This window comes from Aotus nancymaae, unplaced genomic scaffold (genome assembly GCF_030222135.1).
Source record: "Aotus nancymaae isolate 86718 unplaced genomic scaffold, 86718_ANA_hifiasm-v0.15.2.pri h1tg000010l, whole genome shotgun sequence".
NCBI lineage: Eukaryota > Metazoa > Chordata > Mammalia > Primates > Aotidae > Aotus > Aotus nancymaae.
In genome coordinates, this window is record NW_026988421.1 from 38,321,041 (window position 1) to 38,347,483 (window position 26,443).

General features: G+C 39.7%; 1 protein-coding gene and 1 pseudogene across 7 annotated transcripts in view; one reads left to right on the forward strand and one right to left on the reverse strand.

Moving 5' to 3' along the window:
• Positions 1–26,443, forward strand: part of CPEB3 (cytoplasmic polyadenylation element binding protein 3) — a 239,308-nt gene that overhangs the window by 147,946 nt on the left and 64,919 nt on the right. For all 7 annotated transcript variants that reach the window (XM_012454773.2, XM_012454772.3, XM_012454770.2 and 4 more), the window contains one exon: positions 25,621–25,739. In XM_012454773.2, coding sequence (XP_012310196.2) covers positions 25,621–25,739 — 119 coding nt within the window. The remainder of the gene's footprint in view (positions 1–25,620; positions 25,740–26,443) is intronic.
• LOC105718938 (succinate dehydrogenase cytochrome b560 subunit, mitochondrial-like) lies at positions 18,227–18,729 on the reverse strand (annotated as a pseudogene).

Genomic DNA, 26,443 nt, shown 5'->3' on the forward strand with positions numbered 1-26,443 from the left:
GAGTTGTTTGAGCTCCTTATATATTGTTACTAATCTCATTAGATTTACAGTTTGTAACTATTTTCTCCCATCCTCTGGGTTGTCTCTTTACTTTGTTGACTGTTTCCATTGCTGTGCAGAAGCTTTTTAACTTGATGTGATCCCATTTGTCTATTTTTGCTTTGGTCGCCTTTGCTTGTGCCAGACCAATGTCTTGGCCATTTTCCCCAATTTTTTTTTTTTTTTTTTGTGAGACAGAGTCTTGCTCTGTTGCCCAGGTTGGAGTGCAGTGGCCTCGGTTCATTGCAACCTCTGCTTCCTGGATTCAGGTGATTCTCCTGCCTCAGCCTTTTGAGTAGCTGGGATTACAGGCATGCACCACCATGCCCAGCTAATTTTTGTATTTTTAGTAGAGACAGGGTTTCACCATGTTGGTCAGGCTGGTCTTGAACTCCTGACTTTGTGATCTGCCTGCCTTAGCCTCCCAAAGTGTTAGGATTACAGGCATGAGCCACCACGCCCAGCCTTTGTTTTTTTGTTTTTGTTTTTGTTTTTGTTTTAGTATTTCTTTTAGTAGTTTCACAGTTTGAGATCTTACTTAATTTGAAGATTTTAATTCATTTTGATTTTATTTTTTTATATGGCAAGAGATAGGGGTCTAGTTTCATTCTTCTGCCTATAGATACCTAGTTTTTCCAGCAATGTTTGTTGAAGAGACTATCCTCTCCCTAACATAGGTTCTTGGCATCTTTGTAAAAATGAATTTACTGTAGATGTATAGATTTATTTCTGGGTTCTCTATTCCATTAGTCTATGTACCTGTTTTTATGCTTGTATCTTGCTGCTTTTGTTACTATAGCTCTGTAATATAATTTGAAGTCAGGGAATGTAATTCCTCCAGTTTTGTTCTTTTTGCTCAGGATAGGTTCAGTCGTTCTGGGTCTTTTATGATTCCATATGAATTTTAGGATTTTTTTCCTATTTTTATAAAGAATTTCATTGGTATTTTGATAGGGATTACATTGAATCTGTAGACTGCTTTGGGTAGTGTGGATATTTTAACAATATTGATTTTTCCAATCCATGAACATGGAATATCTTTCCTTTTTGTGTGTGACCTGTCCTCTTCAGTTTCTTGCATCAATGTTTTATAGTTTTCATTGTAGAGATCTTTCACTTCTTTGGTTAATTCCTAGATATTTAATTTTATGTTTGGCTGTTATAAACAAGATTACTTTAAAATTTTTTTCAGATTGTTCAATATTGGTATATAGAAATGCTTTGATTTTTATATGTTGATTTTGTATCCTGCAACTTTACTGAATTTGTTCTAATAGTTTTTTGGTAGCATCTTTAGGTTCTTAGGTTTTTCTTTTCTTTCTTGTTCTTTTTGGATGTCACCCAGGTTGGAGTGCAGTGGCAGGATCTTGGCTCACTGCAACCTCTGCCTCCTAGATTCAAGCAATTCTATGCCTCAGCCTCTTGAGTAGCTGAGATTACAGGCACCTGCCACCATGCTCAGCTGATTTTTTTTTTGCATTTTTAGTAGAGATGGGGTTTCACCATCTTGGCCAGGCTGGTCTTGAACTCCTGACCTTGTGATCCACCCTCCTTAGCCTCCCAAAGTGCTGGGATTACTGGCGTGGCTCATGTCCGACCTTCTTTAGGTTGGTTTTTTTTGTTTTTTTTTTTTTAAAGATCATATCACCTGCAAACAAGGATAATTTGAGTTCCTCCTTTCCGATTTGGATGCCCTTTTTATATTTCTCTTGTCTGATTGCTCTAGCTAGGATTTCCAGTACTATATTGAGTAACAGTGGTGAAAGTGAGCATTCTTGTGTCTTGTTCCAGATCTTAAAGGAAAAGCTTTCATTTTTTTCCCCATTCAGTATGATACTAGCTGTGGGTCTTTCATGTATGACTGTTATTGTGTTGAGGTATGTTCTTTCTATGCCTAGTTTTTTGAGAGATTTTATTATGAAGGAATGTTGAATTGTACCAAATATTTTTTTGGTATCAATTGAAATGATAATATAGTTTTTATCTTTCATTCTCTTGATATGATGTATTACATTGATTGATTTGCATATGTTGAACCATCCTTGCATCCCTGAGGTAAATCTCACTTGATCATGATGAATGATCTTTTTAATATGTTGTTGAATTCAGTTTGCTAGTACTTTGTTGAGGATTTTTGCATCTGTGTTCTTCAGAGATATTGTTCTGCAGTTTTATTGATGTGTCTTTTGTTTTTTTGTTTTTTGCTTTTTGTTTTTGAGACAGAGTCTCATTGTGTTGCCCAGGCTATAGTGCAGTGGCATGATCTCAGCTCACTACAACCTCCGCCTCCTAGGTTCAAGTGATTCTCATGCCTCAGCCTCCCAAGTAGCTGGGATGACAGGCATGTGTCACCACACACAGCTAATTTTTGTATTTTTAGTAGAGGTGGAGTTTCATCATGTTGACCAGGCTGGTCCTAAACTCCTGACCTCAAGCAGTCCTCCCACCTCGGCCTCCCAAAGTGCTGGGATTACAGGCATGAGCCACTGCACCCAGCTATGTCTTTGGTTTTGATGTCAGGGTCATACTGGCATTGTAGAATGAGTTTGTAAATACTCCCACCTCCACTATTTTTTTTTGAAATAGTTTGAGTGGGATTGGTATTAGTTCTTTAAATGTTTGGTAGAATTCAGCAGTGAAGCCATCAGGTCTCAGGCTTTTCTTTGCTGGGAGATTTTTTATTAAGGGTTTGATCTCATTGTTATTGGTCCATTTAGGTTTTGAATTTCTTCATGGTTCAGTCTTGGTAGGTTGTGTGTGTCTAGAAATTCATCCATTTCTTCTAGGTTTTCTAATTTATTGGCATACAGTTGCTCATGATAGTTTCTAATGATCCTTTGAATTTCTGGGGCATCAGTTATTTCCTTTTTAATCTCTAATTTTATTTATTTGGGTATTTTCTCTTTTTTTCTGAGTTAGTCTAGCTAAAGATTTGTTGATTTTGTTTATCTTTTCAAAACACCAACTTTTCATTTTCGTTTTTTTGTATATTTTTTTGTTTCAGTTTCATTTATTTCAGTTCTGATCTGTGCTTGCTTTTCTAGTTCTTTAAGATGCATTGTTAGGTTGCTTATTTGCAGTTTTTCTACTTTTTTGATGTGGGTACTTATTGCTGTAAACTTTCGTCTTAGTGCTGCTTTTGCTGGATCCCGTAGGTTTTTGTTGCATTTTCATTTAAGACATTTTTAAACTTCATTTCTTCTTAATTTCTTTATTGACTTACTGGTCATTTAGGAGTATATTGTTTAATTTTCATGTGTTTGTGTAGTTCCTTTTGTTACTGATTTCTAGTTTTGTTCCATTGTGGTCATAGAAAATACTTGATGTAATTTCAATTTTTTTGAATGTTTAAAGACTTGTTTTGTGGCCTAATATATGGTCTGTTCTTGAAAGTGTTCCATATGCTGAGAAGAAGAATGTATTTTCTGCAGCCATTGAATGTTCTGTAAATATCTATTAGGTCCAGTTGGTCTATACTGGAGATTAAATCCAATGTTACTTTGTTGATTTTTGGTCTGGGAGAGCTGTACCATGATGAAAGTGGGGTGTTGAAGTCTCTAGCTGTTATTGTATTATGGTCTGTGTCTCTCTTTAGCTCTAATGATATGTACTTTATATATCTGGGTGCTCCAATGTTGGATGCATATATATCATTGTTATGTCCTCTTGCTGTATTGACCCCTTTATCATTATATTAATAACCTTCTTTGTCTCCTTTTATGGTTTTGGTCTTGAAATGTATTTTATCTGATATAAATATAGCTACTCCTGCTCTTTTTTCATTTCCATTGGCATGGAATTTCTTTTTCCATCCCTTTATTTTCAGTCTATGTGTGTCTTTATAGGTAAAGTGTGTTTCTTGTAGGCAGCAGATGGGGCATTTTAAAAAAATCCATTCGATGGCGATCATTAAAAAATCTGGAGACAACAGATGCTGGAGAGGATGTGGAGAAATAGGAACACTTTTACACTGTTGGTGGGAGTGTAAATTAGTTCAACCCTTGTGGAAAACAGTGTGGCGATTCCTCAAGGACCTAGAAATAGAAATTCCATTTGACCCAGCAATCCCATTACTGGGCATATAGCCAAAGGATTATAAATCGTTCTACTATAAGGACACATGCACACGAATGTTCATAGCAGCACAGTTTACAATAGCAAAGACCTGGAACCAGCCCAAATGCCCATCAATGATAGACTGGACGGGAAAAATGTGGCACATATCCACCATGGAATATTATGCAGCCATTAAAAACGAGGAGTTCGCGTCCTTTGTAGGGACATGGATGAACCTGGAAACCATCATTCTCAGCAAACTGACACAAGAACACAAAATCAAACACCACATGTTCTCACTCATAGGCGGGTGTTGAACAAGGAGAACACATGGACACAGGGAGGGGAGCACTATACATGGGGGTCTGTTGTGGGGGAGTGGGGGGGGACAGCGGGGGGGTGGGGAGTTGGGGAGGGATAGCATGGGGAGAAACGCCAGATATGGGTGAAGGGGAGGAAGGCAGCAAATCACACTGCCATGTATGCACCTATGCAACAACCTTGCATGTTTTTCACATGTACCCCAAAACCTAAAATGCAATAAAAAATAATAATAATATTGAGAACCCCAAAAAAAAAATCCATTCGATATTATTATTGATAAGTATGAATTTACCGCTATTTTGTTATTTGTTTTCTAGTTTTGTTGTCTTCTCTCCTTCCCTCCCTCCCTCCCTCCCTCTCTCCTTACTCTCTTTCCTGACTCCCTGACCTCCTTTCTGACTTCCTTTTTGTTTTACATGTATCTGTTACGTATATCTGTTTTTGATTTGAGGGTACCATGAGGCTTGCAAATAGCATCTTATTAATCTGTTATTTTAAACTGATGAAAACACTGATTGCATAAACTAACAAATAGGTGAAGAAGAAACTAATAAAAACTCTGTATTTTAACTTAATTCCCCCCAGCTTTTCAACTTTTTATTGTTTATATCTTATTGTACTATATTACTGAAAAATTGTTATAGTTATTTCGTTTAGTCTTCCTATTCAAGATACGAGTCGTTTACACACCACAATTACACACCACTATTAAGTGTTATAATAGTCTGTATTTTTGTGTGTACTCACCAGTGAGTTTTGTACCTTCAGATAATTTCTTATTGCTCATCAGTGTCCTTTGCTTTCAGATTGCAGAACTTCCTTGAGCATTTCTTGTAGGATAGATCAGGTGTTGATGAAATTTCTCAGCTTTTGTTTCTCTGGGAAAGTCCTATATCTCCTTATTTGAAGGATATTTTCATTGCATATACTATTCTAGGATAAAAGTTTTTTCCTTCAGCACTTTAAATATATCATACCACTGTCTTGTGGCCTGTAAGACTTCCAGTGAAAAAGTCTGTTGCCAGACATATTGGAGCTACATTGTATGTCATTTCTTTTCACTTGCTGTTTTGGGGACCCTTTCTTTATTCTTGACCTTTGGGAATTTGGTTATTAAATGTCTTGAGGTAGTCTTATTTGGGTTAAATCTGCTTGGTATTCTATAACCTTCTTGTACTTGGATATTGTTACCTTTCTCTAGGTTTGGAGAGTTCTGTTATTATCTCTTCGAATAAATTTTCTGCCTTGACCTCTCTCTTTACCTCTTCTTTAAGGCCAATAACTCTTAGATCTGCCCTTTCAAAGCTATTTTCTAGTTCTCATTGGTGTGCTTCATTCTTTTCATTCTTTTTGCCTTTTTGTTCTCTGATTGTGTATTTTCAAATAGCCTGTCTTCAAGCTAATTCTTTTGTTTGATCAGTTCTGCTGTTGAGAGACTGTGATGCATTCTTCAATTTTTTTTTTTCTTTTTTTGATGGACGGTGGGGGACAGAGTCTTGCTCTGTTGCCCAGGCTAGAGTTCAGTGGCACAATCTCAGCTCACTGCAACCTCCACCTCCCGGTTCAAGCGATTCTCCTGCTTCAGCCTCCTGAGTAGCTGGAATTATAGGTGCGTAACACCACGCCCAGCTAATTTTTGTGTTTTTTTTTTTTTTTTTTTTTTTTTTTTTGAGACGGAGTTTCACTCTTGATACCCAGGCTGGAGCGCAATGGCGCGATCTCGGCTCACCGCAATCTCCGCCTCCTGGGTTCAGGCAATTCTCCTGCCTCAGCCTCCTGAGTAGCTGGGATTACAGGCACGCGCCACCGTGCCCAGCTAATTTTTTGTATTAGTAGAGACGGGGTTTCACCATGTTGACCAGGATGGTCTTGAACTCCTGACCTCAAGTAATCCACCTGCTTCGGCCTCCTGAAGTGCTGGGATTACAGGCGTGAGCCACTGCACCTGGCCTCATTCTTCAATTTGTTAATTGAAGTTTTTAACTCCAGAATTTCTGCTTGATTTTTAAAAATCATTTTAATCTCTTTGTTAAATGTATTTGATAGTATACTGAATTCTTTCTCTGTGTTATCTTGAATTTCACTGAGCTCCTCCTGAAAACAATTCTTTTGAATTCTCTATCTGTCACTCTGGGATTGGTCCCAGGTGTCTTATTTAGTTTATTTGGTGGGATCATGTTTTCTTGAATGGTTTTGATGCTTTTGTGGATGTTCATTGATGTCTGGGCATTGAAGAGTTAGGTATTTGTTGTAATCTTTGCTGTCTGGGCTGGTTTGTACCCATCCTTCTTGAGAAGGCTTTGCAAATATTCAAAGGAAATTGAGTGTTCTGATCTAAGTCTTTGGTCCCTGCAATGTAAACAATCCTTTTTATATTAAGAGTTTTAAAAAACACTTTGTATAAGTTAATTCTCGAATTGCTGTAAAGAACTACCTGAGACTGGGTAATTTATAAAGAAAGGGGGTTTAGTTGGCTCAGAGTTCCATAGGCTGAATGGGAAGCACGACTGGGGTGGGGTCTCAGGAAACTTATAGTCGTGGCAGAAGGCAAAGAGGAAGGAGGAATGTCTTACGTGGCCAGAACAGGAGGAAGAGAGAGCAAAGTGGGGAGGTGCCTCACACTATCATAAACAAGAAGATCTCATGATAATTCACTCACTATTATGAGAACAACAAGGGGGAAATCTGGCCCCATTCACCTCCCACAAGGCCTCTCTTCCAAGACTAGGGATTACAGTTCCACATGAGCTTTGGGCAGGGACATAGACCTAAACCATATCACACTTTGGCCTGTGTTTAAAATATTTCCCCCATTTGTCATTTACTTTTTGAACCTTTAAAAATTTTTTTTTGTAGTACTAACATTATAAATTTTTATATGGGTTAATTTATTAATATCTTTATGGTTTCTGAATATTTATGCTTTAAAAGATTTTTCGTACTGCAAGACAGTAAGAAAATACTACACATGTTTTTTTTCTTTTTGTTGTTGTGGCTTTTATTACTTTACTTTTTACATTGACATCCTTGTTTTGGTCTGGAATTTATATTGGAGTAAGGCATGAGAAAGGATCTTTATTTTTTCATCTGGCTTGACAGATGCCCCAGTTGTTTATAGGGTAGTCCAATTTTTTCCTCATCGATTTTAATTGTTAGAATTAAATATGGATTGCAAGATCATGTCTTCTGTTTCTCAAGAAATGCACAGTTTATCCAGAACTACTTGATTCAGTATGTAGCTAATGAGCACTTGAAATGTGACTAGTTTGACTTGAGATAGGTTTTACATGTAAAATATACACTGGATTTAAAAGGCTTAGTTTTTTTTTTTTTTTAAATATAGAGGATCTCATTAATAATTTTATTTGCATGTTAAAATAACTATGGAGAAATTGGATTAAATAAGATATTAAAATTAACTTCACCTGTTTCTTTTTACCTTTTAAAATATGGATACTGGAAAAATTTAAATTACATATGTGACTTATATTACATTTCTGTTAGACAGTGCTTTTCTAGAACAAGGGTCAACAAACTACCTGTTTTTGTTTGGCCTGTGAGCTTAAGGATTTTTTTTACATCTTTAAGAAATTATATGGCACACACATCTCTTTCCAGAAAAGGTATGTTGACTCCTGCTCCACATCTCTTTACAGAAAAAGTATGTTGACTCCTGCTCCAAAGTAGCCCACAAAATTGCTCATTTTGCTTTGGGACATCCAGTGACAAAGAAGGAAGTTTATTTCAGAAGAACTCCTTTATTTGTAGACCTAATTAGTTATTAAATGCTTCCCTCTATTGTGTCAAATGCTTCCCGGCAGTCTTTACTCCTTGGTCAGTGATGTCTTATAAAGTAAGACGGAATAAGTCATCATTGTGACATCTAATTCTTGGTACTTAAAGGACTATCGATTTCTCTTTCCAAGCTAAATATTTTAATTTTCTCAGTTATATGTTATGTCTATAGTTTCTGGGTCACCATTCTCCTTTTCTGCCTTCTTTGTGTATATGCCACATTTTACAACATCCTACTTAAATTGTTAACTGAGAATTGAAGAGAATGTGAGGGTTGGTCAGAGCAGTATAGAGTTTAGCACCAGCACCTCTACAGCCTCCATAGATAGCTGTTGGTACAGTCCAATATAATAGCATTAAATATAGAACTATAGTACATAGTGCTGGTGCTCTCATTTTATAGCTGAGGATAAGTGTTGAGATGGACCAGTGAGAGCTATGCCAAGAAGAGAATCTGATCTCCTGATTCTGGTTCTCAGGCTTGCATCCTCAGAGAGCAGATTGCCTTCTTGGTGATTGAGGTCAGGGAGAAATAATTATTAGACTATTGGCTCCTGTTGTGTCTTGCTCTCAGCTAAAGTCTGAAGGTTGACCTATTTTGGGAGAGCCTAAAGAAATTTGATGTTATTCCAAGATTGAACTAGCTTTGAGAATCCATGCTCATTGCTTAAAATGTTAGGAATATCTCTGTTGTTCACGTCAAATTGTTCAGTGCCTTGTTAATAATGCCCCCTCTTGCTGATTACACTTTTTCTTAGGTCACTTCACATTGGCTGTTAGGTACAGTTTGTTTGGCTGTATTAGGCTTATGTGTAAATAGAAAGGAAAACATGAACCAGCCACTATTGAGCCCTTCAGACTTTCTCTCAGATAGTGTATATGTAATGAAATAGACAGAATCATCTGTTCATCTAGCAAGTTTACCTTGGTGCAGATTTGAAGTAGGGTTTGTAAAACCATGACCATTTTCAGTGGATTGTTGAGAGCTTAAAATCCACATAGATAGACCTCATTTGATGAAAAAAAAAAAAAAAATCCACATAGGGAAAGAATGGCCAGGTGGCCAGTTACTTGGACTGTCTGGTTGTATGTTTTTGAGCCAGAAGAGTGGGAGGCCATGCAGACTGCAGCTCTTCCAGCACAAGGTTCATTAAGACATTTAATCACCCATTGAGGATATACAGAGCCTTACGGTTCAGTTTGTCTGTAGGCCATGAGTAAGGAAATGCTTCAGAACACCACTGAGACCATCGAAGGCGAAGGAGGGCATAAAAGTCACAATGTCTGTTTTCATGATTTGATCCTGAACCTCACAAACTTAGAGCCCTATGGGGGAGGTAAGAAATTAATCAGATAGTCACAAAAGTAAACATGATTGCAAACCGTAAGTTCTCTGAAGGAAAAATAGAGTGCAGAAGAAGACTAAAAAGGGGGTATTTAGATTGGGAGTATTGAGAAAGCTTGTTTGAGAAAATGGCATTTAAGCAGACCTGAAAATTGAGGGGTTAGTTAGAATGTGTAGGGAAGCAAATTTCAAGCAGAGGACTATCATACCAGGGGAACTAAGTATGAAAAAGGCTTTAGTGCCTTTGGAGAAATGAAGGAAGTGTGGCTGTAATGTGTTTTTTTGTTTGGAGACAGGGCCACGCTCTGTCATCCAGGCTGAAGTGCAGTGGTACAATCATGGCTCACCGCAGCCTTGACCTCCTGGGCTCAAGCAATCCTCTCACTTCAGCCTCCCAAAGTGTTGAGATTATAGGTGTGAGCTACCATGCCCAACAGGGATGTTGTGAGGTAGAAGAAAAATGAAAGAAGGAGCCTTCAAGAAGAAGGATTTTTTTTTCTCTTAAATTGATTGACTCTCCCAGAGAGAGTAGATATGAAAGCCCTCTTCTGAGTTACCTGATCCCAGTATTTTCTATTGTTATTCTAATTCTAGACCTTAATATTATAATGAAGTAGAACCAAAACAAAGCAATCTGGTTCTCATTGAACATGTTATTTTGTAAGCAAGAATAATCCTGCCATCCCAGCAGAACCAACCATCATCATTTTTCTATCTCCTTCCAGTCTTTTTATTATATAGGTCATAGGGGTTAGTTATACAGATTATTTGGTCCCCTAGGTATTAAGCCTAGTATTATTTTTTTTTTGCCATAAAATTGCTTTATTAGGCCAAATTACACACTATAAAAATGCTTTAAAATGTAGCAGGAGGAGATGTAAAGACTCAAAGAAGTAACAATGGCTATCAGAACACACTAAATAACCAATTAGTTATTTTTCCTGATCCTCTTCCTCTTCCCACCCTCCACCCTGTGATAGGCCCCTGTGTCTATTGTTCCCCTCTATGTGTCCATGTGTTCTCATCATTTAGCTTCTACGTATAAGTGAGAACATGCAGTATTTGGTTTTCTTTTCACTACTTCGCTAAGAATAATAGCCTTCAGCTCCATCCATGTTCCTGCAGAGGACAAGATCTTGTTCTTTTAAATGACTGTGTACTATTACATGGTGTATATGTACCATATTTTCTTTATCTAGTCTATCATTGATAGGCATTTAGGTTGATTCCATGTCTTGGCTATTGTGAATAGTGCTGCAGTGAACATACATGTGCATGTGTCTTTATGACAGGCGATTTATGTTCCTATGGGTACATACCCAGTAATAGGTTTGCTTGGTCAAATGGTAGTTGTTTTTAGGTCTTTGAGGAATTTCCACACTGTTTTCCACAGTGGTTGAACTAATTTTATACTCCCACCAGCAGTGTATAAGCGTTCCTTTTTCTGTGCAACCTTGCCAGCACCTGTTGTTTTTTGACTTTTTAATAATAGCCATTCTGACTAGTGTGAGATCGTATCTTATTGTGGTTTTGATTTGCATTTCTCTAATGATCAGTGATATTGAGCTTTTTTTCAACCTTTATTTTAAACTAAGACTGAAAGAGGTGAAGTATCTTTTCATAAGAACATACAGCTTTTATTAGACAGACTTGAACCTGACAGACCAATATTTTATACTATTTTACCTGGTGGATAATAAAGTTATTTTTATTTGTTTTGCTGCTGTGTATGATTTGTGGAAAAGGAAGACAGGTTTAAGCTACATAATCTGATAGATTATGCTGCTATTTGCAAGGCTGGATTTTATATTAAAATTAGTAACTTAAGCTATATGACCCAAGATATATTTTAACATTTGAAAACAAAAGTGGTCCTTGACTTTTTCCTGAGCCTTTGTATTTTATTTGTCATACTCACATAGCTGTAGTATTTCCAAAGAGGTGGTGTATACTGGGGCTGTAGGTCTGAGCTGCCCTTTAGCCATAACTTAACCGTGGAATTCTGCCTCCTGGATAATGCCATACTATTTCTGGACATGAATGAACTACTTGGTAGTTGAGTTCTTTGACTGCAAGAATGGTAAGTCCTTTTGTGCTACCTTAAATCAGGGGTGTGGTTATGAGTGACAAGGGGAGTCTACGAACAGGAACTGTAATATAACCAGGTATCATGGAGGCTGTACCAGGGTATGGCAAGCTGCAGGGATTTAAACAATGAAGGCTACTAATTATCCATTGCAATCTCCCACCATTATCTTGACTCAGTTTGAATAGTTTTCATATTTTTAGTTGAATTCCAGAGAGGGAATTTGTTTGACCCAGTTCATCTTTTAACACCTAGCTATGACATAGGTCATCCTAATGATAGGGCCCTAGAATCCTTGATTACTTAATAAAAGAAGTTCTAGAGCCAGGTGCAGTGGCTCATGCCTGTAATCCAAGTACTTTGGGAGGCTGAGGCAGGTAGATCACTTGAGCCCAGGGGTTCAAGATCAGTCTGGGCAACATGGTGAAATGCCATCTCTACAAAACATAAAAAAGTTAGCTAGGCATGGTGACATGTGCCTGTAGTCCCAGCTTCTTGGGAGGCTGAGGTGGGAGGATCACCTGAGCCTGGGGTGATAAAGGCTGCAGTAAGCCGAGATTGTGCCATACTACACTCCAGCCTGGGCAACCAAGTAAGACCCTGACTTAAAAAAAAAAAAAAAAAAAGTTGTTTCCTTTAGTATGCAGCCGTGAATGTGGCCACTAGGAAGATAAGATGGACAAGCTTGATGATAGATAGCATAACCTCCCTCATTGCTCACTGGGAGAATATCCCATGTCCAAAGTTGCTGTCACTGGAACTACCAAAAAATGCCTATCCACCCTGAACCTTCTACCCCTTGTTCTGCAGTAAGAGCTGATCCTGATGCTGCAATAGCCTCACCTCTCATAGTGGGGACAGAGAATATGAGCCCAGGGAAAGGAGGTAGCATCTGCAATGAATACAGCTATGCTACCACTGTTGAGGCCTCTTGGGCAAAGGCAATGATGGCAGCCAGCTACAGATGTTGTATAGGAGTTTGGCCATGTGGCTCTGAAACTGTGTTCAGAAGCCAGTGATGCTGGCAGTGGAATGGAAGAGGCTGTCATTCTCAGCTTACTGGGGCAGCTCACAGTGTTAGCTTCAGCAGTCTAGGGGCACAGGGTCCAGATGAAAAGAAATAGTAATAGGCACGCAGCTTTATATAAGAGTGACCAAACCCTTGTGCACTGATTCCTGCCCACTTTTAGAAAAGTGTGTATTCCTGAATGGCTATTTCTGCTGGTGATCATGTATGTCCTCTGCACTGGCTAGGCTGGCTTGTCCTCTGGTCCTCTTGACCAAGGTCATGTAGTTGTGGAAGTTTTTGCAATACCAGCATGGTTTGTGAACCTGGCACAAGCCAGGCCACATACTATTCAGATTGAACACAAGCCAGCTAGCTAAGGAGAAAATGTTTGAGGAACAAGGAAAAGGAATCTACTTTGAATGGGCAAAAACAGGCCATTGTGGAGCTGCAGTGGGCTGCAGTGTAGCATTTATTTCTTTTTCCTTCAACGTGTCTAAATCTGGCTTTGGAAAGGAAAGTTTTCAAACTTCACATTTTTTCCCTTGTAGCATAACTTGAATGGAAATAAGTCAGTGTTGTTTTAGGCCCGATTCCAAGTTTTTCCACCTTCTGAGTTACGTAAACTGATCAAGTTGAGAAGCCAAGGGTTTTAGCCTGCATTTAACCTTTTGCAGTTTGTCATCTTTTTTTCTTTTTCTTTTTTATAATTATAAAATTAATTTCTAAGGTCCAATTCAGGTAAGTTTGTCATCTTTTGAGTAACATTCTGTCTTCTTTAAAAAAAAAATCAGGTCCTGGCTTATAGTGCTCACTCTAGTGATTTATGAATCCTATATTTTAATATTTTACTTGATTGTGGTTTTCATACCCAGGAAGGATTTTCTTGTAAAAACATGGAAACTGTATTGTGTGATAGCAAGTGTGGGCTTTTTGTTTTGTTCTGTTCTGTTTTGACAGATGGAGTTCATCTATCTTTGCTTTTAAAAGCTTAGCACACTCTCACTTTACACTTTTATAAATGCTTTTCTCTTCAGCATTGTATTGAAGATGAACTATAAAGTTAGACTTCACTTTCAAAGCATTTATAGTTTGAGGGACTGTACAGAAGGAAGTCATTAAGAATATATAGGCCACAGGACAAAGCTTGAGCAGCCACAAAAATAACAGAAACATCTTGTTCAAGGTCACATCAGTACACACTGTGCTATGCCCAGGCAGAGGTGATGGGATGGGGGAGTTGCTTTTTTAGTTCAGAGAAGCCATAACTCCTCCTGATGAGAACTTTTTGAGGAAAAAATAGACTTTAGGAACTGAAATGGAAGGTGCAAATCTGGCAGACTGAGGCAGAGAGGATGTTTTAGAAGAGGATATAGCTTGGGCTGGGACTTGCTGACAGTAGTTAGATAGGGCTAAGGCTATGAGCAGGTAAGACCAAGAGAGGATATATTAATTGAAGAGTTAGGAATGAGAAGCCAGCTGGGAGGGTCTGGTGAAATTTTTTGAAAACTGAGCCAGAGACCTGGGTTGTTTTTCAAAAGACAATGGATCCACTTTAGTCTTGAGAAGGGTGGCACAGAAAAAACTCACTGGAAACATCATTAAGAACTGATTGGAGGAATGTTAAAGTCCAGGGAGGAGAAGAAATTACACTATCAAAGCTCAGGCAGTGTGTGCACAAGGCCAGACTAAAGCTTCATCTGTCTATAGGAGAGCATCACCTGGATTGAAACAGAGTTCCTCAGTTGTTTGCTGACTGAGGGAGAGCAACAAACAGTGGGGCAAAAGCTAGGTTTGTGGACTCAGGTGTGGGCACCATCATTGACTAGCTATATGACATTGAGCAAGTAATTTAACCTTTCAGCCTCAGTTTACTTATTTGAGTTAATACTACTTGTTGGGTTGTTTAGAGGATTATGTGAGGCCAGTGTGTATAAGCACCAACACAATACTTAGGCTTTTTAGGTGTTAAATAATCTTAGTGTCCTTGCCTGTGATGGAAATGTCATGCTCAATAATAATAAAATTACCCAACTAGTTTGACCAGTTCTCTCCCACACCCCCAGTGTGGTCTCCGTTTCCTTGGTCAGGTGCTTGTTTGAACTGACTATGACTAGAACTGACAGATTGGCAGACTTCACAAGGACCTCTTTATATAGAGAACGTGTGATTACATAAACAGATTTTAAGTCCAAATAACCCAGGTCACTGCCCTGGACTGCAAGACTTTACTAAGAACACAGGAAGATGACCAGTTTTCAACTCTGAGGTGGTTCTACTCTGCTAGCTTATTTTTTTTGCCCATTCCCAACTATTCCCACCCCTGCCACCAAGCAATAAACCCACAAAAAAGTTACTAATGTCACAGAAAACACAAAACAGGCTAGAATCAAGTCTTAGTCCTACACAGTAAATATTGTTAAAGAAACATGTTTGTTCTGAATCTAAGGGGAATGTTTGGGAATCCATGCATTTAGGCTGTATCTATCTGCAGAGCTACCTCTACATATTTTTTTTTTTTTTTTTTTTTTTGAGACAGAGTCTCACTCTGTCACCCAGGCTGGAGTACAGTGGCATTGTCTCAGCTCACTGCAACCTCTGCCTCCCAGATTCAAGCGATTTTCCTGCCTCAGCTTCCTGAGTAGCTGGGATTATAGACACCCGCCACCATGCCTGGCTGATTTTTGTATTTTTAGTAGATATGGGTTTCACCATGTTAGCCAGGCTGGTCTCAAACTCCTGACCTTGTGATCCGCCCACCTCAGTCTCCCAAAGTGCTGAGATTACAGGCGTGAGCCACTGCACCTGGCCAACCTCTACATTTTAACTTAGGTTAGTTGTTCCCCTTGGAATGTTTCCTCCGTGTCTTCAGTGTTTTCACCTATGTCATACCATCAAGGTCTGGCCCCTGTGCTGCCACCTGTAGAAAGCCTTTCCTGATTTCTCTATTCATGTCTTCTCTGAAAGTGATCTTACTTCTTTCTGTGCTGTCCAACTTTTAAAAATATGTTTACAAAAATACTTCTTAGGATCCTTAATGCATTGTTCCTAAGTTAGAGTTCTCTGTGTATTTATTCCTTATGATCTTCTAATGCTAGTATATAAATTCCTTAAGAACAAGAATTTGCTCATGATAGTATTCCCCTGCAGTGTGTAGGTTACCTAATAAGTGTTGAGTGAATCTTGGAGATGAGGTATCCTCATTCAAGAGGAAAATGAATTAGAGATCCAGTTCAGAAACCTACAGTGTTCTCTAGCTGCAGGCAGGGATTGATGAGCTGCTTCAACTCTTCCCACCCACCACTCTCAATCCTCTAACTAATGAACTGTGCTCACTGTTCTCCAAGTGAGCTGACCCTTTGGCTTTTCCATGCCTTGGCCTGTGCACCTTCCTGAACTTGGAATGCACTTGCTTTCTGGAAAAGTAATCAGCCTCTGACTCAGATATGGCCTTTGCTCTATGGTTTTCCCTGATGTTTGGGCAAATCTGCTCCATTTTTTTCTCGCCAGTGTCCTGTAGGACATAACCCCAACGTACTACTTTTAATGTTGCTTATTGGTTATTTATTTACAGTCTGACTTTTTCTGGGTCAGGGTTCTTCTTTGGCTTATTCATTTTTGTAACATTAGTACTTAGCATCATACCTGGCACCTCTTAAATCTTTTTGGTATTCTTGAATTGAGTTCAAAAAAAGTCACCTGAGGCAAACCAGGTAAGTCCTCTGACCTGAAAGCCAAGGTCAGAGAGTGTTTAGAACAGACTGCCTGTGCCAAAGAAAGTCTAAACTTGGGAAGCTCTGGCTAGAGCAGTGCCCTTTAGGTCTCTCTAGGAAGGTCACTGGTAATAGGAAACCTGATTTTGTGAGAGGCGAGAGCTTCCTATCTGTCCAGGCCATGGACCTTTCCTTCTAGGGTTGGTCTCAGTCTGAAACCAGCCATTCTTTGGTCTGCATTTTATGAAAGCTGAAGTGGTTCAGGGCACAGCTCCACAAGCTGAATTTTTTTTCCATTTTAGTCAGCACTTGAAACATACACATCACTGATAGTATTGGCTGATTTGAAGAACTGGTGTTTCTTTTTAAAATGCGCGCGCGCGCGCGCGCACACACACACACACACACACACACACACACACACACACACACACACACACACACACCTCTTTCTAGAATAGGAGACCTTGTAGGGTTTTTTTTCCACAAATTTTTATTTTGAAAAATGTCAAACCTACCAAAAAAAAGCTCTAAGAATAATACAGTGAGCACCTATATAGCTTTCTTCTAGATTCACCAGTTATTAACATTTTGCCACATTTGTACATGCATGTTCTCTCTCTGTCTCTGTCTCTTTATATATTTCCCCAGTAGCCCATTTAAGGTAAGTGTAGGCTGGGCACAGTGGCTCACACCTGTAATCCCAGCACTTTGGGAGGCTGAGGCGGGAGGATCACCTGAGGTTAGGCGTTTGAGACCAGCTTGGCCAACATGGCAAAACCTTGTCTCTACTAAAAATACAAAAATTAGCCGAATGTGGTGGTACTTGCCTGTAATCCCAGCTACTCAGGAGGCTGAGGCAGGAGAATCACTTGAACCTGGGAGGCGGAGGTTACGGTGAGCTGAGATTGCACCACTGCACTCCAACCTGGGCAATAGAGTGAGACTCTGTCTCAAAAAAAAAAAAAAAAAAAGAGCAAGTTGTAGACCTCATTCCTAAATACTTTAGCACATTTCTCCTGAGAACAAGAAATATCCAGATTGTTTCAATAATGTCCTTTAGAGCATTTTTAAAAATTCACAGTCCACTCAAGAGATATAACAACTTGCATTTAGGTTTTTTTTTTAAGAATATTTTAATTCAGTTTCAGAAAAAAAATGGTACATAACTTGGATAAGAAACCATAAAATTAAGAGGCTTTTATGGAAATGCAAGAGAAAGAAATAACCTTTAATATGTTCAATGATAATTTTCTGGATCTTCCTCTTGTGTCAAAAGCTATATAGTTTCTCCTCAAAGCAGCTGCTCCAAGAACTAACTAGTGCTCTTTATCTCCCTCTAGCTGGCATAGACTAATTCCTTTCCACCTCCACCTCTCTTCTTTCAATAACACTACATAGGTGTTAATGGCCTGGGCTCTCACCAGTGAACAAAATTGCTGTTTAAGCCAGCAACACATAGGCAGTGGCACTCAAAGCTTCACCCCTGGTCCCCAGGGCAGAAGCCACAGAGTTGGCATTGTTTCCACTGTCTCAGGAAGAAGGAGCCAAAAGCTGACCCTCAGCACAAATCAAAGCCCAGTATGGTAAGGGAATAACTGCTTCCAGGCCCAGAGTAGGTAAGCTGTGGGCAAAAAAGGGGAGTTTTTGCAGCCACCTCATCTTTAAAAACAATGGGAAAACTACACCCTTTTTCACTATTATGGTCTACAAGGTACTCTACTGCTCCAAGGGGATCTGAAAGCACAAAAGGATCTAAGCAAATAAGGAGAACTTTTCCCAGGCTGGAGATAAAAGTGACAAACAGAAAGATGGGTGAATGTAATAATGTACAGGAAGATGATCCTGGGAACCTCTGTTCTTCACATGACTGCTAGCCCTACAGAGGACAACACAGTAAGAACCAGGACCTCCAGACTGGTATAGCTGGGAAATCTTCATGCTTTTTCCTAGGTCCCACATAAAGTGGCAGATCCCATTCCAGGTATGATACATGAGAGGGAAGACAAGTGCACACTTAGCTGCATGGATCAGTGCTGGCCCCAGACACGGGGACTTCACGAGTTCCATATAAGACTAAAAGTTCCCAGGGAGTAACAGGGCCAATATGCCAAAAAGAGAGACCCCTGCACTCAAAGCAATGCCAGTGCCACGGTGGCAGATGGACATTACCATGGGAAGAGACCAACTGTAGATAGTGATGTGTTCAGACGGGATGGTTTGAGCCTGTGTTCTTATTTCAGAACTGCTCCATCTCTTCTTTGGCTGTGGTTCCCAAAGGAACAGCATTTCTGACACAGAGCTTCGGGCAAAAGTGGACTCGGAGGCAATGATGACCAACATGTCTCAGCAAGAGTGCAGCCATCTTGGGTTCTGCATTTCATTGTTATAGCTCTTTAATCTTCTTTACTTCATACAGTTCCCTAGGCTTTTTGTCTTTTATATCATTAGAAGAGTCCATGCCCATTGTTTTAGAGAATAACCCTTAATATTGTTTTTGTGTGCTTTAGAGCAATTATGTCTGCATAGGCCTTAAATTATAAGACTAAAGCACATGGTGACTACTTATTGCTATTAAAACACTATTACATGGTCACTGTCACAAGGACATTTTAAAGGCAAGTTCTTTATTAGTGATATTGAAAAGTTTATCTTACCATTTTTAGATAAGATGGTATAAATTAATGGGCTCTGGAAACTGATCTAGGTTTTAATTACAGATTTCATTTCTAGGTTTCAATTTGAGAATTCCCTTAACCTCTTGGAGCTTCATTTTCCTCATCTGTAAAATGGTAATAATAACAATTGTGTTCACCTCATAGAGTTACTGTGAGGATGAAATGAGCTAACATGTAAAATATTTATTAGCAAAGTGCCTAGAATATTGTGAGCATTTAGTACATGATAGTTGTGGTAGTACAGTTGTTGATGATTGTTATTTGTACTAGGGATCAAGTATTAAAAAATTATAACGTGAAAATTTATGTATTTAAGAGATCAGGAAGCTTTGTTTTTGAAAGATAGCCAAGATCATTTTGGAGGTTATACTTAATGTGTTCTCAGGTATTGAAAAAAAAATCTTGGCCAGGCGCGGTGACTCACACTGTAATCCCAGCACTTTGTGAGGCTGAGGCGGGCAGATCACAAGGTCAGGAGATCAAGACCAGCCTGGCTAACACGGTGAAACCCCATCTCTACCTAAAAATACAAAAAATTATCTGGGTATGGTGGCACACACCTGTAGTCCCAGCTACTAGGGAAACTGGAGAATCGCTTGAACCTGTAGGGGCAGAGGTTACAGTGAAAGAGATTGCACCACTGCACTCCAGCCTGGGCAACAGAGTAAGACTCCATCTCAATAAATAAAATAAAAATCTTTAAATTAAATTTACACTTCACACACCTGGCCAAATGAAATGGAATTATTCTAATTAAGTTCATCCCCCAACCTTGATGTTCCTTTTTCTCCCAGAAAATTGCATTGGTCAATTTAGGATTGTTGAAAGAAAAAAAAAATCCCTTGGTGTTCTGCCCTTCTTCTCCAACCTGTTTGGCATCAGTGGGAAAGCAAGGAATTTTCAGCTATCCATTCTACCTAGAACCCGAGGTTGTGATGGTGACAGTGACCAGGAGCTCCTCCTGTTCCCTCCAGAGCCCTGTCTGCTCTCATAGACTGGCTGGGAGCTGAGGACCTCCCATAGCTCGCCACATCACTAAAGCCCCCACATACTCCTTAGGTTACCATTTCTGAAACTGGAAGAGTTGTTTTCTTTTTTTTCTTTTTTTTTCTCTTTCCATTTTCTTCCTTTGGAATCCACTAGAGACAATGGAAGAGTTTTATAATCATATTATCTGTTTCTGGGTCAGAGGGCAAGAGAACAGAGGAAGCTGATAATTTTTTGGCCAAGTGTTTTTTTTTTTTTTAAATACCTTTCAGACTAATAGATAGAGAAGCTCTGTTTATAGGCATAATTGGCTTTTATTTTAAAAATGTACTAAAATCAGAAAATAATATTACATCTGACACTCTTGTGGTGGAAATGGCTAATGATATATGAAAGCAGATATTCAGACACTTTATTGTTTGTTTGCAGTAATATTCAGCCTGTCATTCAAGTAACTTTAATTAAGGCTTTTCTTCAGTATCTAGGTTACTTCTCTTTATTCACTAAATGCTTGCAAATGCAAAATAGAAAGTGCATATCATTAATTTGAATTCTAATTTTTATAATGAGACCATATGCAAAAACTCAACTTTAATTTTACCTGTTACGGAAATAATTGAAAATGCAGTAAAAGAAAAATCAAGACTTACATGACTCTCTAGTGTACAAAACACCTTTATATACATTATCTTACAAGCTACACCTCTGTAAGGTAATTGGGACAAATATTTGGTTTCTTCATTTGACAGAGAAGACAGCCAAGATTCAGAAATATTAATATTCAAGTTCATGGTTCCACCACTTACTGGGTGATCTTGAACGAATCACTTAATTACTCTGTGTAATTTCCTTAAACATAAAGCAGAATTAAAATAGGGCCTACCAGCCAGGCACAATGCCTAATGCCTGTAATCCCAGCACTTTGGGAGGCCGAGGCAGGCGGATCACGAGGTCAGGAGCTTGAGACCATCCTGGCCAACATGGTGAAACCCCGTCTCTACTACAAATACAAAAATTAGCTGGGTGTGGTGGCACACACTTGTAGTCTCAGCTACTCGGGAGGCTGAGGCAGGAGAAAGGCTTGAACCTGGGAGGCGGAGGTTGCAGTGAGCCGAGATTGTGCTGCTGCACTCTGGCCTATCCTGACAACAGAGCAAGACTCCGTCTCAAAACAAAACAAAACAAAACAAAAAAACAGGGCCTACCACACAGGATATGTGTGAAGATGAAATGAGTTAATGTACACTTAGAACAATGTTTGGTTCATAGTAAATCTCAACAAATGATAACTATTAGGTGTTATTACCACACAGTTAGTAAATGTTAGAACTTGTACCCAAATCTAGACCTTCTGTCTCCTAGTCCAGAACACTTCATAGTACCATTTGCAATTTATCTTACAGTAAATCATTGATTGAATTTCCACCTCACATTGACCTTGTTATTCTTGAAGGGATCGTTTTCTACTTTGTTTACTTTGACTTTAAATTTCTCAAGATCAAAAGGGAAATGTGTTTGAAAGATGCTTCCTGATTTTTTTTTTTTTTTTTTTTTTTGAGAAGAAGTTTCACTCTTGTTGTCCAGGCTGGAGTGCAATGGTGTGATCTCGGCTCACTGCAACCTCCATCTCCTGGGTTCAAGCGATTCTCCTGCCTCAACCTCCCGAGTAGCTTGGATTACAGGCATGTGCTGCCATGCCTGGCTAATTTTGTATTTTTTAGTAGAGGCGGGGTTTCTCCATGTTGGTCAGGCTGTCTGGTCTCAAACTCCCGACCTCAGGTGATCCACCCACTTCAGCCTCCCAAAGTGCTGGGATTATAGGCATAGCCACTGTGCCCAGCCGATTCTTCCTTATTTTTAAAAATTCTCTGATTTCGGGCCAGGCATGGTGGCTTATGCCTGTAATTCCAGCACTTTGGGAGGCTAAGGCGGGCGAATCACCTGAGGTCAGGAGTTTGAGACCAACCTGGCCAAATCGTGAAATCTTGTCTCTACTGAAATACAAAAATTAGCCAAGTGTTGTGGTGAGTGCCTGTAATCCCAGCTACTCAGGACGCTGAGGGAGGAGAATCACTTGAACTCAGGAGGCGGAGGTTGCAGTGAGTGGAGATCACACCACTGCATTTCACTCCAGCCTGGGCAACAGGCCAAGACTCTGTTTTAAAAAAAAATCCTCTGACTTCTGTTGTCATCTGGGTTTACTTGACCTTGAACTATCAGAAGGTATTTTAGCAGGTCAAGATATAAAGTTGTTTTCAAGAGTGATTTTAGGTGTTTCTGGTGAACTCTGTTTGGTTGGAAGGCTTAAAGTAGAAAGTAGAGTTGAAAGAAATTGTTGAACTACAGCCCAGATTTTGGGGGTTGGGGGAGTTCAGCCATATCTCTTATCTACAGTGCTGAGAAAATATTGCCATTATATTGCATGACTCCGGTTACCTCAGAGTAAAGGTAATTTTTTTGACACAAGATTATTTATAGTAAAAGAGTCATCCTGAAGAATTGGTAGACTGTTTTGGGCCATTTCCTGGGAAAGGAGAAGTTGTTTGTAGATATTTCTCTTGGTAATAGTATTTGTAGCACGCTTTTACTTGTGGCTCCCAGTTGTTTTTATTCTCTCTTTTCCCAATGTAGATATTTATGGCTGTGAGATAGGCCTAAGTGAAAATCTGCATACTTTTGTGGTAGCTACTCAGTTGCTATAGGGAGACAACCACCCTTTCTTTGGATGCCCACAGTTAACTCAAAATTGGATTTGATGTGGAAGATTGCAGAGGGTGGGCAGGAGGTTTGAAAAAACCTGCTAAGACCTTCTCTTTGTGATATTTGTACTTTTTAACTCACTTATCTCTAATATCACCTTTAGCAAGTAGAATTAATGTTCTCATATTAAGTGAAAACACTGAATTTTTAAGATGCCCTGACACCTGGTGATAGTTCAATACTGTTTGCAAAAGAGGATATGAAGATATGATATATTATCTTTTCTAATTTTGCAGTCAGATTTTATTTTTCCTGACTAGCCACCAACAGAATCCTCTGGCCTATGCAGCCTGAGACCAAAGCCCAGAAAACAGTTCTGGGTCCTAAAACCTTGGCAGTCTCTCTCTTGTAGCTACATGGCTGCCCATTCAGTTTGGTGCCTTCTCCTGTGTTTAGTTTCTGCCTGCTATGCTGGGGTGGCTGGTCTTTTTTTTCGGCTGTATTTGCTTGGATGATGTGTATAGTAGATGGGGAGCTGGAGAAAAGGCTAAAAAAGAATAGCCATTTTCCATTGCCACTGTCATTACATGTTCAGAGAGCTATATTCTTAGCTAGTTGATTATGAATTAAACACCTCTGATGTGTGAGAATCTTCGTGTGTGGGGATTCTTTTTTTGAGATGAACTCTCACTCTGTTGCCCAGACTGGAGTGCAGTGGCACAATGTCAGCACACTGAAACCTCCACCTCATAGGTTTATGTGATTCTCCTGCCTTAGCCTCCTGAGTAGCGTGGATTATAGCACCTGCCACCATGCCTGGCTAATTTTTGTGTTTTTAGTAGAGACAGGGATTTCACCATGTTGGCCAGGCTGGTCTTGAACTCCTGATATCAAGTGATCCACCCCCCTCTGCCTCCCAAAGTGCTGGGATTATAGGTGTGAGCCACCCCGCCTGGCCAGTATGTAGGGATTCTTATCCTTCTCCACCATTTACATTCTTCTGATATGCAATGTACCAGAGAAGAACAGTGTTGATGATGGTTTCCTTTGAGGTTAGTAGCAAAGTTAAGAGTTGAGAAATGACAGCTGAGAGATTTAGCAAAGCAAGCAGGGTTGTAGAGAAGTTGAAGGCTTAGACTAGTTCATGATGGGCCTTTGCTCAGTCGCCGTTTATGAATGTCAGTGTGGCCACAAGTGCCACAAGTGGCCCCTTGAATATCTGTTGTTTTCTTTAAAGTCTTTGCTGATACTCCCAAGTTGGGCCATTGCTCCGCAGGATTCCAGTGGCACATTTTGTCCCCACTTTTCTCCCTCAACTTTGTAGTGAGTGGTTAATTGTCTAAATGTTCATTTCATCTACTTCTTAGGTTTCTTTACAAGAGGAACCTAGGGCCGGGCATGGTAGCTCACTCTTGTAATCCCAGCACTTTGGGAGGCCGAGGCAGGCGATCACTTGAGGTCAGGAGTTTGAGACCAGCCTGACCAACATGGTGAAACCCCGTCTCTACTAAAAATACAAAAATTAGCTGGATGTGGTGGCAGGCGCCTGTAATCCCAGCTACTTAGGAGGCTGAATCACTTGAACCCAGGAGACAAAGGTTGCAGTAGCCTAGACTGTACCACGGAGATTGTGTCACTGCACTGAAATCAGGTGACAGAGTAAGACTCCATCTCAAAAAAAAAGGGAACCTGGTCTTGCTCATTTTAGTATTCTCATAAATCATAGCTATGTCCCACTTGTATCAGTTACTCAATAAATCTTATGGGATTAAACTGAACAAAACTGGCTATGTCTGTGGAAATCCTGCGGCTAGTGCCTGTTTTTCTAGACCTACAGTCTGTTTTTCTAGACCTATGGTACTCTGCCAAGAGGCTACCCCTTAGAGGAGCAGAGCACTGTCATCAGTAATAGCATGCAAAAGCACACCAGCTTATTGTTGGCCTTTTAAAAAACAGCTTTGTTGAAATATCATTCACATACCATACAATTCGCCAATTTGACATGTACGTGTCAGTGGTTTTCAGCATGTTTACAGAGTTGTGCAATTATCACCACAATCAATTTTAGAAAATTTCTCATCCCAAAAAGAAACTCAGTGCCTATTCCCTCCAGTCTCCCTGTCCTAGGCAGCCACCAATCTACTTTTTTTTTGTCTTGATAGATTTGCTTGTTCTGGACGTAATTTGTCTGGCTTCTTTCACTTGGCATAATATTTTTGAGGTTTATCCCTGTAACATGTAGCCAGCTTAGAGCTTGGTAGAAATTGGAAAGCAAGTGGTGCTTATTTCTTGGCTACTTGTTAGTTGTGGCTAAGGCCAATGGTGAGTCTACTGCCCTCATTAAGAATAACCAGATGGCCAGGTGCAGTGGCTCATGCCTGTAATACCAGCATTTTGGGAGGCTGAGGCGGGCAGGTCATGAGGTCAGGAGATCAAGACCATCCTGGCAATGGTGAAACCCCGTCTCTACTAAAATACAAAAAAAAAAAAATTAGCCGGGCTTGGTGGTGCCTGTAGTCCCAGCTACTCAGGAGACTGAGGCAGGGGAGTTGCTTGAATCTGGGAGACGGAGGTTGCAGTGAGCTGAGATTGTGCCACTGTACTCCAGCCTGGTGAAAAAGCAAGACTCCGTCTCAAAAAAAAAGAATAACCAGATGTATTTAGTGGAAATTCCATAGATGTGTTCTAAACTTGCTCCTGTAATAGTAAAAATTAAACAAGGTAATATCAATGAGCACCTAATGTAGTTTCTGGACAAAGTCCCTTTGTCCCAATTGAAGTTCTTAGATTTTAGTAAGAATTTGCCAAAATGAAACAACAGATAATTTGTGATCGGTAGTTGGAATTTAATGTACTGATTCTTCCACCCTTTTGTTTTTGCTCTCCCGAAGGCTATGCTTTTCTGCTGTTCCAGGAGGAAAGCTCAGTACAAGCTTTGATAGATGCCTGCCTAGAAGAAGATGGGAAACTGTACCTGTGTGTGTCAAGCCCCACCATCAAGGATAAGCCAGTAAGTAATACACAGCCAGCTGTTGCTTTTCCAGAGCACATATGCGAATGGAATAGCTGACCTCCTCCTTCTGATAATGGAAATGCTGTTGACTAGGATCCTCTTAACCAGCTTGACCCAGCTATGCAGTAGAGTTGGACTTTGATGGTGATGGGAAGCTAATAACAAATTACTCAGTGTTTCATTTTATACCTTTGGGACTGTGTGTAAACAAATATCCCCTTGTCTTTCACTTTACAGCTCTTTTAAGCTCATTCCTATTCAGAAATTCTGAATTGAGGTAAATAATGCTCTTAGCGGTTTGGCAGCTGTTTTCCATCATTATGTCAGATCAAGGACAGGAGTTTATTTTTGAAAAAGGTCATAATTGTTGATGTTTATATGTCTCTGAATGCAAGGCATTGTGTTGGGTAGTACCCACAGCTAGTTAAATAAAGTGTCTGGGTCAGGCACTTGCACTCTAAAATGGATAGTTTCAACAGAGCAGGAGAGGGAAAGGGCAGAGAACATGAAGCTAAAACTATAATACAGAGTTCCTGGTGAAGAGTTTGTGGCTTCTGAGCCAGACTATGAGTGAGTAAGTCCCTGGATAAGGGAGGAAGATTGTGTCCTTTCTCCAGCAGAAGAGATATCAGTGGAGAAGGGGCAAGATCATGTTCAGAGCAGAATAAAAGAACTTCGTTTATGTGACAGAAGTAGAGATC